This window comes from Entelurus aequoreus, linkage group LG18, assembly GCF_033978785.1.
Source record: "Entelurus aequoreus isolate RoL-2023_Sb linkage group LG18, RoL_Eaeq_v1.1, whole genome shotgun sequence".
NCBI lineage: Eukaryota > Metazoa > Chordata > Actinopteri > Syngnathiformes > Syngnathidae > Entelurus > Entelurus aequoreus.
Genome location: NC_084748.1, coordinates 19,969,841 through 19,982,766, shown reverse-complemented (window position 1 = coordinate 19,982,766; position 12,926 = coordinate 19,969,841). Strand labels below are relative to the sequence as shown.

At 40.3% G+C, this 12,926-nt stretch overlaps 1 protein-coding gene across 2 annotated transcripts in view; it reads right to left on the bottom strand.

Moving 5' to 3' along the window:
- Window positions 1–967: 967 nt before the first annotated feature.
- The window catches only part of scoca (short coiled-coil protein a), a 35,282-nt gene continuing 23,323 nt past the window's right edge, over window positions 968–12,926 (bottom strand). For both annotated transcript variants that reach the window (XM_062026735.1, XM_062026736.1), the window contains 4 exons: window positions 7,925–7,996; window positions 7,772–7,852; window positions 7,530–7,673; window positions 968–1,613 (listed from right to left, as the gene is read on the bottom strand). In XM_062026735.1, coding sequence (XP_061882719.1) covers window positions 7,531–7,673; window positions 7,772–7,852; window positions 7,925–7,996 — 296 coding nt within the window. In that variant the 3' untranslated portion in view covers window positions 968–1,613; window position 7,530. The remainder of the gene's footprint in view (window positions 1,614–7,529; window positions 7,674–7,771; window positions 7,853–7,924; window positions 7,997–12,926) is intronic.

Sequence of the window (12,926 nt, the reverse complement as noted above, 5' to 3'; positions counted from 1 at the left end):
ACCGTTAGCCTCGGAGTGGCATGCGGTGCAGCTTGACCCCCGGCGACCTCATTCCAGATATCTGAGGTAAACTGCGCACCCTGGTCAGATGTTCGAAGCGCTCGACCCACTTGCTGATGAACGCCCGGGCCACGTCAGTGGACGATGTTGATGCAAGATGGACAGCTTCCGTGTGTGAAGGGTGCACTTTTTCAGCCTCCTCCAGACGAACTCCTGAGCCACAAGCCTCGCAGAACCTAAAAAATGGCCGACTCCAGCCAACTGGAGTGGCCTAGACTGGCCAGTTAAGAGATCGCATCGCAGCCTGACCCCCATCAGTCCAGCGTCCGCACCTCTGAGCATCTGAATCCGGCGGTCAGAGGCCTGTTCCACACCCCATGCTGACGATCGGTCTGGAGAGGTAGTCCGCAGCCACGTTGGACCTGTCGGGTGTCTGTGGCGTACTTCGAAATGAACAATAAGTTGCCGTTGACGGGCGGACCACAGCTTGGCCACCTTGCACATGGAGAAAGTGAGGTGTTTGATCCGCCAAGGGATGTCTGCAGGGTGCACAGGGACTCTGTGATAGCTGTATCACCGAGCGACGTCTGGACGTGTGGTGGCATGTGTCGCAGAAACGGCTCTATAAGGAGGAAATTCGGCTCCTTTGTACCCAGTGTTAAGATCCGCCCATTGAGTTTGATGTGCTGACACACCATCCATTTTCTACCGCTTGTCTCTCATCTTCATGAAATGAATACAATTGTGAATTAAGTTGAGATAATTAAATAACATGAATATTAAATTGTGAAATAATACAAATAAAAAGTATAATTTTACATTAAATTAATGACACATTCGAAATGTGTCATTAATTTAATGTAAAATTATACTTTTTGATGTATATGTGACATTTCAGTAATTATTTAAATATTTTTGTCCCATTTGGCCCACCCTAGACTGCTGACAAGAACTTGAGAGTGAGTACTGATCTTGAGCTTTTATTAAAAACAAAATGAAATGAACAGTGCAGGATATCTACTGTACTCAAAACATTTACTACAACTTAAACATATCAAAATAACTTAATGAATCCCAGCTATCGATCCCTTTACACCCATTCTTATCATTGTTAACACACAAAGTAAAAAAATATTTTGACAAAAAGTACAATTTTGCAGTGTTCTTGCTTGTTTTTAATGGACACCTTTTTTTCTAAGCACCTTCCCTCTTGTTTGCAGGCAGCCTTGATTGTATCCATAATAATCAATGCTTTTATTCTGGCAGCCTCACAGTAGAAAGCATCTCACCCCTACTTCCTGCCTCTTAAAATCTATTCAGCACTTCACTCATTTATTTTGTATCCAGCACGGTTAAAAACGGACAACTTATTAATACAGTTTTATTTGAAGACTATTATGAATTAACAAAAGTGGCAATGCCATAACAATAATAACCATTTTACAGGAACAGCTGGGCAGTAGAACAAAACAAGATCATGCAATGTGCGGACATGACTTCCAAACAGGACAATAAATAATTTTTAAAAAGCGCCAATAGTTTTCGTGATAGATTCCGGTTTGCTCCAGCAGCTCACCGACATGTCAGGTGGTTGGAGGAGGAGACAGGATGTCCTAGAATAGAAAAACAAGAATATGGAAATATAGGTTATGAAATCACAAACCACTTTGACAAGGAAAACACAGTAAATACTTAGTTTACTTTATTTATTTAGTTTGTCAAAGGTCGCTCTTGTCTGTTATGAAAGACATGCTGCATTTACACTACATGGATCAAGTACCGTATTTTTCGGAGTATAAGTCGCTCCGGAGTATAAGTCGCACCAGCCGAAAATGCATAATAAAGAAGGAAAAAAACATATAAGTCGCACTTCCCCTTTTTTGGGGAAATTTATTTGATAAAACCCAACACCAAGAATAGACATTTGAAAGGCAATTTAAAATAATAAAGAATAGTGAACAACAGGCTGAATAAGTGTACGTTATATTACGCATAAATAACCAACTGAGAACATTCCTGGTATGTTAACGTAACATTATGGTAAGTCATTCAAATAACTTTAACATATAGAACATGCTATACGTTTACCAAACAATCTGTCACTCTTAATCGCTAAATCCGATGAAATCTTATACGTCTAGTCTCTTACGTGAATGAGATAAATAATATTATTTGATATTTTACGGTAATGTGTTAATAATTTCACACATACTGTAAGTCGCTCCTGAGTATAAGCTGGCCAAACTATGAAAAAAACTGCGACTTATAGTCCGAAAAATACGGTATGCTTATTAGACGGTGTACATAGTATTTTGACAGTGCAGTATTGTCTGGAAATAACGAAGACAATATTATCCACTTCTCTCTTTCAAAAAGTTTGCACACAAAGTTTGCTACATAGCTGTAATAAAAGTATAAATTTAACTCTTTTTACTCAGAATATTTGAGCTTTGTCATGTCATATGGTAAAAATGATGAGTCAGTACTAAGCCAACTGTACTGTGCACACTGAATCACTTTTAATAATTTATATTTTACCAACCTGCAGTATTGTCATTTCTGTTTTTTGGATTAATGCGCACAGCAGATATAAATATGGAAGACTAAATATGTGAGAACTGTATAAGATTAATTCAAAGTCCCTACTTGGCGAACAAATATCCTTTTATATAATTTCTGTGCCTTCAAAACCACAGAATGTTCAGACCAAAAATTTGCGGCTTAAAAGTGTAATCTATCTGCTTCATCATATTGTAACATTCCAATGAATGAAGGCTCCGACAGACATTCATGAAGTTTGGTTCTTTTATGAATTTATTATGGGTCTACTGAAAATGGGACCAAATCTGCTGGGTCAAAAGTATACATACAGCAACATACATTATCAATTTTGGTTATGTAGAAAAGTTACAATCAAATCAGCTTCATGGCATGGCCTCTTAAAGGCCTACTGAAATGAATTTTTTTTTATTTAAACGGGAATAGCAGATCCATTCTATGTGTCATACTTGATCATTTTGCGATATTGCCATATTTTTGCTGAAAGGATTTAGTATAGAACAACGTCGATAAAGTTCGCAACTTTTGGTCTCTGATAAAAAAAAACCTTGCCCCTACCGGAAGTAGCGTGACGTTGTCAGTTGTTCACTCCCTCATATTTTCCTATTGTTTTCAACGCAGCTAGAGCGATTCGGACCATTACCCCATTAATTTGAGCGAGGATGAAAGATTCGTGGACGAGGAACGTTAGAGTGACGGACTAGAATGCAGTGAAATACATATTTTTTTTCGCTCTGACCGTAACTTAGGTACAAGCTGGCTCGTTGGATTCCACACTCTCTCATTTTTCTATTGTGGATCACGGATTTGTATTTTAAACCACCTCGGATACTATATCCTCTTGAAAATGAGAGTCGAGAACGCGAAATGGACATTCAGTGCCTTTTATCTCCACGACAATACATCGGCGAAACGCTTTAGCTACGAGCTAACGTGATAGCATCGTACTTTAACTGCATATAGAAACAAAAAAAATAAACCCCTGACTGGAAGGATAGATAGAAAATCAACAATACTATTAAACCGTGGACAATGCTGTGCTAACGACGCCATTGAAGCTAACTTAGCAACTTAGCAACCGGACCGCACAGAGCTATGCTAAAAACATTAGCTCTCCACCTACGCCAGCCAGCCCTCATCTGCTCATCAACTCCCGTGCTCACCTGCGTTCCAGCGATCGGCGGAAGGACGAAGGACTTCACCCGATGCGTTTGGCGGCCCGGAGACGTAGGAAGTCAAGGTGAGGTCGCCGGCTAGCGCGTCTGCTCTCCAACAAAGTCCTCCTGGTTGTGTTGCTGTAGTCCGCTGCTAATACACCGATCCCACCTACAACTGTCTTCTTTGCAGCCTTCATTGTTCATTAAACAAATTGCAAAAGATGTCCAGAATACTGTGGAATTATGAAATGAAAACAGAGCTTTTTGTATAGGATTGTACGGGGTACCATAACTTCCGTTAAACTGACTACGTCACGCGCATACGTCATCATACCGCGACGTTTCAGCCGGATATTTCCCGGGAAATTTTAAATGTCACTTTATAAGTTAACCCGGCCGTATTGGCATGTGTTGCAATGTTAAGATTTCATCATTGATATATAAACTATCAGACTGCGTGGTCGGTAGTAGTGGGTTTCAGTAGGCCTTTAACTTCATGTGAGTGGTTATGATTGATGACACCTGTTGACTTCTCTGAGCCCATTTAAATAGGGCTCGTGTGATGCAGTCATTAGACTCGGTTACAAACACGACAATCAGAAAGTCAAAGGAACTCCGCACAGATCTGAAAAAACTAATCATTGACTTGAACAAGTCAGGAAAGTCACTTGGAGCCATTTCAAAGCAGCTTAAGGTCCCAAGAGCAACTGTGCTGTGTTGTTTGTAAGTATAAAGTGCATGGCACAGTTTTGTTACTGCCACAATGAGGAAGAAAACGCAAGCTATCACCTGCTGCTGAGAGAAAATTGGTCAGGATGATCAAGAGTCAACTGAGAACCAACAAAAAGCAGGTCTGCAATGATTTGGAAGCTGCTGGAACACAGGTGTCAGTGTCCACAGTGAAGCGTGTTTTACGTCGCCATGGACTAAGAGGCTACCATGCAAGAAGGAAGCCCTTGCTCCAGAAGCGACATTTTAAGGCTTGTCTAAAGTTTATAAATGAAGTGAGACAATGAAAAAAGAGGATTACCTCCAAATTCTTCAGGACAACCTAAAATCATCAGCCCGGAGGTTGGGTCTTGGGCGCAGTTGGATGTTCCAACAGGACTATGACACACACGTCAAAAGTAGTAAAGGAATGGTTAAATCAGGCTAGAATTAAGGTTTTAGAATGGCCTTCCCAAAGTCCTGACTCAAACCCCATTGAGAACATGTGGACAATGCTGAAGAAGCAAGTTCATGTCAGAAAACCAACAAATTTAGCTGAACTGCACCAATTTTGTCAAGAGGAGTGGTCAAAAATTCAACCAGAAGCTTGTGAATGGCTACCAAAAGCGCCTTATTGCAGTGAAACTTGCCAAGGGACATGTAACCAAATATTAACATTGCTGTATGTATACTTTTGACCCAGCAGATTCGGTCACATTTTCAGTAAACCCATAATAAATTCATGAAAGAACCAAACTTCATGAATGTTTTTTGTGACAAACAAAGTATTGGTTCCAATCACTATCACAAAAAAATAAGAGTTTTAAAAACTCAAGACAGCCATGACATTATGTTCTTTACAAGTGTATGTAAACTTTTGACCACGTGCTGTCCTTAACTACCTTTAACTGCTCTTCCTCTTCCTGAAAACTCTTAAAGCTCTTTTTGGCTTCCTCAAAGTTTTGTAACGGCTCCAAACCTTGATGTACTGGGCATCTTCCCCCACTCCATCCAGCACTCCAACCTTCTCCATGTGGGTGAACCTGCACTGGAGCTTGTAAAACGCAAGGCAGAATGGTGATGGCTTTGTACCAAATGATGTCCCTTGTGTTGCTTATGATGTGTGCTGTCTGTTTAGTGGTAAACAGCAGGTTTGCAGGGTGGCTCTTTGTCAAGTGGTGAAGTCGCTGTTTCACTGTTTCTATTTGAGGTGGTGATAGTCATATCTTTTATTGGTAGATGTGTGTGTGTGGTAGTGTCATTTTAACAACTTGGCAGATGTTTTGATATGCTCCTCTGCAAAGTCCTGGTGGCAATTACGTAGTTGATTGAGTGTGGTCCTTTTGCTGTTGATCAATGTTTACTGCTTTGGCTTCACATTCAATGTTACCTATCAGTGGTCCATTTTCTGTAGAACCTATTACAGTCCTATTTGTACAAAGTCCACCTTTCCTGCTGTGAATCACCTCCAGCGCTTGCAGATGCTCCTCCTCTTTCACCTAAACTGGCACAAGTAGCTTCCTGATCACCATCCCCTTTAACAGCACTTGAGCCTGCAGTTTTGTCCTTTTGTTGCCATGTTACTGAACTACATTTTGGTCTTTGCTATTGTGATTTGTTCTTTTTTCCTGCTCAACCTCACCTTTCCTGCCTCCAAAGCATGTTTTTCATGTAATTATGTTTGTAGTCATGCAAACACTGCCAACTTCCCTGCTCTTCTATGAGCAGATGATCGTAAAGTCCGGGAGAAAAGAATTCTGTGCGTTTTTCTCCACCAAACATTTCACCTTGGAGTATTCAGACATCATACTCTGAATTTAAATGCAGTGTCAAAAAAAGTCCACAACCAGTCCAGCAAGCGTTGCAGCTGCCCAAAGTCAGCTGCCCCTCGTTACGCTAATGACAGCAAGAACAAGTTGTGTTACGTGCTTAATCACGTCTCCCTCCTGCATGAAGCCACAGTGGACTACAAATATTCATGAAAAAAAAAAAAAACAACAGGAGGTCCTGCCTGCTGCCAGGTGAAAAGTGACGTGGCGTATTTTCTGACTTAGCTGTGGCTCTTTGCTCCAATTTGTCCTTGCATGGTGATCCGTACCCGTTTGTCTGATTTTTTGTTTACTTTATGTAACGGCCACATTCCCGGTGGTCGCTGGAGGGATAAGAATGAGTTTGTCTCTTGAATGACGCGCTTGGCTCCTGAGTGAATTTGACATGTATTTAATATGATACGGTATAAGATAAACTGAAGTGGTATACAAGATGTAATATGTAGTTAAGGAAAGCATGCAGTAACAAAAAGAGTGGCACCCAATCTTTTCTCCTTTACATGTGCTGTCCTTAAATACCTTACTACACACACACCCACTTCCCCTCAAACCCCTAATTCTGTCTCCTGCAAGTACGTTTCAGATTTTTGTCGTTACATTATGCCGTTTGCAATAAAATTGTTGTCATTGTTAGGTTTGTTTCATTTCCAATAATAGCAGTTGACATTGTTGAGGATAAAGGAAGCGAGCCGTTTCTTGTTTATTTCTGATGTTTTTTGTTTTTTTTATATGTGCTGTAATCACGCACTTTAGTCGGCGCATGCTCAAAATGTGCAAATACGTGCGGCTTTGACAGGCATAAACACACGTCTATTTGAAGCATTTCATAATCGTCTGCAGGACATCCAAAATAACAAATATAAGAACTACAAAAGCACTCAGAGAGCGAAGACCTCAGCCAGGCACTACCTCCCAATAGTAAAAAAAAAAAAAGTCCTGAATCCCAACGGTGATCTGGATCAGCCCCAAAATGTAATCATGTTTTTTCATAACATTTTTGACAAATGTGCCAACCATTTTTCTTTAGCCATTTATAGCAGAAACAGACTGAACCCTCTTGACAGTCATTCACTGTCTTTGAATCTTGTAATGTACGGTAACGTAGTAGAAAGGATGCGGATCAGGCACTAAATATAATCACTTGTTTCTTATCCCATTTCTGACCTTTCCTGAAAGTTATATTGCCAACATACTAACTAGCTAAGTAAGTAAACAAGTACCCAGACCAAGAAGTAGAGATTGAAATGTTTCAGAGACGCAGAACAGAAGTCTACACCTCATTTCCGTTTGCTCTTGGTGTCGGTGGTCTGAAAGACGCTGGACGCAGACATGAGGTTCTCAATGTACTGCCCAAGGACCTGGTTCTCCGACTTCAACTTCAAGTTCTCCTCTTTCACTGCATCCACGCGCGCTGAAAGATCTGAAGCAAACAGCGGGTGGGATTTAATTGGCTGCATTCACAATAACAGTACATGAAAGTGTACTGTAGTTCATACAGAATAAGGTATCATTAATTACCTTCAAGTGTATGCTGAAGCTCTAACACCTGATTTATAAGCCTCGTCTTCTCCTCCATCTCCACCTGGTTTTCCATGTCCCCTACAAGAGACAGACGTACAATCACTACACCACCACACTACATCATCATGACATCATCCTGAACTGACATACCATCTATATCACAGTTCATGATAAAAAGCTCGTTCTCCGGCTTAGTATACAGGGCTGCAGGTCTGCTGTCCACTGTAGAGGAAGGACACACACAGTTAGACATGCCTTCCTCCAACATTAGATTTTCACATTCTTTAATGAGAAGAGCGTATGTACTTGTCTCAAACTGTCCAAGAACTGAAAAAGTAGATTTGTCACGAGCTGCTTTTTAGAAAAATAGAATCTCGAGGAGTCTGAATAATTGCTAAATATATGGAATATATGTTTTTTGTTTTGTTTTTGTGTCATAAAAAAATACAATCATGTGTACTTACGAACTGTATCCCTGCAGACTGTATTGATCTATATTGATATATAATGTAGGAACCAGAAATAGTAATAATTATGTTGATTTAATTAAAAAAGAAATAAAAACATTGTTGGGGTTTTTTTGGGGTTTTTTTTATTTGTTGTGCGGCCCGGTACCAATCGATCCACGGACCAGTGGCTGGGGACCACTGTGTTAGAGTGCCTGCTGGTCAAGAAAAACTGCGTGAATGCGTCAAATACGGCCGCAAAATTACACTTTCACGAAATAAAAGCATGTTTTATTGTAAGTTAATGAACTGGAGAATGTTTAGAACTATGTATAGACTAGGGCTGGGCGATATATCGATATATGCGATATATCGCGGGTTTGTCTCTGTGCAATATAGAAAATGACTATATCGTGATATTGGAGTATACGTTCTCACGCAGTTGCTTTTAACTGCTGGCATTACACTACAGGCTCTCCTCGCTCTTTCCTGTCTCTCCTTCTCACAGACATCAAGCGCAGCTTCTACACACGTCACATACGTATACGCCCGCGCGCAGCAAAGAGGTAGCAGCATGGCTAACGTTAGCTGTGATGCTAACATAGCCGTGTGAGCGGTAATATGAGAGAAAGAAGGTTGAATCTGGTAACAAATGAAGGAATAATTAATTCCCTCAAAAAACAGCAGGGGGTCCATCGTCTGGCGGTGGTTTGGCTTCAAATGGGAATATGTCTAACAGACAATCGTAATTTGTCAAGTGTGGGGCGAAAGCGTTGCTATTAAAAGTAGCATTACTGTTAATATGTAGCATCAGGAAAGATGAGGTCACCTACCTAGGTTCCATTCTAGAGGCTAACCTTTCCTGTGATAAAATGGCAACCAAGGTAATCAGAAAGGTTAACCAACGAACGAGATTTCTCTACAGAATCTCCTCTCTGGTCAACAAAAGCACCTTGAGGATTCTGGCGGGAACTCTCGTTCAACCCTTTTTCGATTACGCATGCACCTCCTGGTACCCTAGCACCTCCAAAACCCTCAAATCTAAACTCCAAACATCTCAGAACAAGCTAGTCAGGTTACTTCTAGACCTCCACCCCAGATCCCACCTCACTCCTACCCACTTCTCTAAAGTGGGCTGGCTCAAGGTGGAGGACAGAGTTAAACAACTTGCACTGAGCCTAGTCTATAAAATCCGCTACACCTCCCTGATACCAAAGTACATGTCAAACTACTTCCTTAACGTAAATGACCGCCATAACCACAACACCAGGGGGAGCTCCACTAACCACGTTAAACCCAGATTCCGAACTCACAAAGGTCTTAACTCATTCTCTTTCTATGCCACAATGTGGAATGCGCTCCCAACAGGTATAAAAGAAAGGGCATCTCTATCCTCCTTCAAAACCGCACTAAAAGTTCACCTCCAGGCAGCTACAACCCTAAACTAACACCCTCCCCGGATTGCTAATAATCAAATGTAAACAATCAAATGCAGATACTTTTTCTTATGCCTTCTGATCTCTCTCTCTCTCTCTCTCGCTCTCTTTCTCTCTCTCTCTCTATATGTCCACTACTTGCTGTCCATATCCTACCCCCCACCCCCTCCACACCCCTGATTGTAAATAATGTAAATAATTCAATGTGATTATCTTGTGTGATGACTGTATTATGATGATAGTATATATGATAGTATACCTGTATATCCGTATCATGAATCAATTTAAGTGGACCCCGACTTAAACAAGTTGAAAAACTTATTCGGGTGTTACCATTTAGTGGTCAATTGTACGGAATATGTACTTCACTGTGCAACCTACTAATAAAAGTCTCCATCAATCAATCAATCATCATTTGAAAAGTCACCTGCTAGAGAATGAAGAGTGCTTACTCCGCATGTCAACATCTCCGTTCGGTGCCACACACCCACACCATCAAAATGCCGAGGCAAACATTTCCAGATCAACACCGTATGAAAAAAATACTGATTTTTTTAGTTGTGATTTCCTTCTCTGCATGAAAGTTTAAAATGAGCATATATTAATGCAGTATGAAGAAGAAAGTTTTAATGTAGACACATAGAATCATCATACTGCTGTGATTATATGCATCAAGTGTTCATTCAAGGCTAAGGCAAAATATCGAGATATATATAGTGTATCGCGATAAGGCCTTAAAATATTGCGATATTAAAATAAGGCCATATCGCCCAGCCCTAGTATAGACGTATTATTTTGATTTATTTCAACAGGAAACCCGACGTCAAAACGACAGCAATTGCATACAGTCGCACACGTTCTTGGTAGCAAAGATGGTGCCTGTTGTTTAGTTGGCTATACTCTCTTATATCTGCCACTGGTGGTAAGGGCTCCATCAAGTGCAGGGGTCTCAAACTTGCGGCCCAATTGCGGCCTACGAGACGATATTTTGCGACCCCCCCAACACCTTAATATGAAAGTTTAATATTAGAGCGGCCCGCAAGTTTTACATGAATGGCACTTTACAGCATTGTGTGCAGAGCTGAACGAACCTACCAATCACAGTGGGAAATATGGCTCTCGGGGGCAGGACATTGACCCGGCTTGATTCAAGCAGAGAAACATTTCTCAATGAGTGAAAGCTATAGCAGCATTGCCATGGAGAGTTACCTTCCATGACCTAGCTGACTGCCTTGTTTCTATTGGGCACACGCAGACATTTGTGTGCTGCGTTCACAACACTTCCAAAAAAGTTTTTTAAGTTGCTACCCACCAGGACATTATGCGTATTTGTTGTGGGTTACGGTGGTGGATCCAAAAAATCGCAGAGGACAAGAGCAGTGAGTGCGACGAGTTTTTTATTATTAACACTAAAAAACACGATGAGCAGGCAAACAGGCGGGCTACCAGGATGGCATTGGAAGGCCCGTCTTGGTCTTTACCAAGCTGGGGACGTGAAGCATAGCATGCAGCATCAAACAATAACCAGCAATAAAACATACAACTGAAGGGAATAATTAGGAAGAGTTGATTAGAATCAGCTGTGGGTGTCCCGCAGCTCCGCCTCCAGCTTGGGCAGAAATACAACTACATAAGCAGTCACTACACTAAGGACAACAGGAAAAACTCAAAACAACCTATGTCACAGCAGGTGTAACACATATGTATGTCTCTCTCTGACAAAATAAATCAGAGTGATGCGTATGCGGCGGGGTAAAAGAAAAGTAAGGAACTCAATGTAACCCAATGTTGTCTGCAGTCACGTCCCCAACCTTTTTGTAGCTGCGGACCGGTCAACGCTTGGAAATTTGTCCCACGGACCGGGGGGAGGGGGGTGTATTTTCATTTTTTAATTTTTCTTATTTTTTTTCCAGAAAGAAATACAATCATGTGTGCTTACGGACTGTATCCCTGCAGACTGTATTGATCTATATTGATAGATAATGTATATATTGTGTTTTTTATGTTGATTTAATTTAAAAAATAAATAAAAAAATTTTTAATTTTTTTTTTTAATTTCTTGTGCGGCCAATCGGTACGGTGGTTGGGGACCACTGACATAGCAACACCTGTCCATTTGCAATACCAGTCCGTGGTACCAGTTATACGGTCACACCATTATTTGTGGGTCATTATTTTATATTTGCATCACGGCACTATTTGCATGGTATTTGCATTGAACACTACATACTATTTAATTTCATTTGTTCGACCGCCGTTCTAAACAAGAAAAAGAAGCGAAAATGACGCACATTGCGGAAATTACGTTGTACGTGCATCTAGATGTTTTCCATGTGTTGGCTAAACACAACAGTGACACCAAGTGGAATTAAAATATATTCCACATCCCACACATGTAGTCACATTTTTTTCTTATTAATTCTTAAATTTGTTATTCATTTTTTTCATCCTATTTTGTGTTAAAAAATTAAGACATTTGAAAAAATTTGAATATATTTTAACAAAGCTTTTCTAGTGAATACCTGAAAGGTGCAACATTATCTATGTTTTTAGTCCTTGTTTAACGACAAATGATGAAGTTAATTTACGTGTCTTGCTTCCATTTGTGTAGATGGAGATAGGCGCGACCAAGCAACTAAGAAAAACGTGATGTAGCGTCCTCCTTGTAATGTGGTACTGTCATACTGATGTTAAAGACACTTCATTGCACATGAGCTATATCGATGATTAAATACTTTATAATTCTACGAGACTTTTGCAGCAGCACACGAACGTCCGTGCGCTTTATATAGGCACTTAAACCAGCAAAAGGGTTTCCTTGGCTCGTTAGTGCATGCTGATATTAGAAATAATGTACACTTCACTGCACATGTAATACATCACCAAGTTGCTGAACACGTTATAATTCTAAAGTAGGGTTGTCCCGATACCGGTACCAAAATGTATTTTGATACTTTTCGATACCTTTCTAAATAAAGGTGACCACAAAAAATGGCATTATTGGCTTTATTTTAACAAAAAACCTTCGGTACATTAAACATATGTTTCTTATTGCAATCGAAGAACAATTTTGTCCTTAAATAAAATAGTGAACATGCTAGACAACTTGTCTTTTATTAGTAAGGTAGCAAACAAAGGCTCCTAATTTGTCTGCTGACGTATGCAGTAACATATTGTGTCATTTCTCATTCTATTATTTTGTCAAAATTATGAGGGACAAGCTGTAAAAATGAATTATTAATCCACTTGTTCATTTACAGTTAATATCTG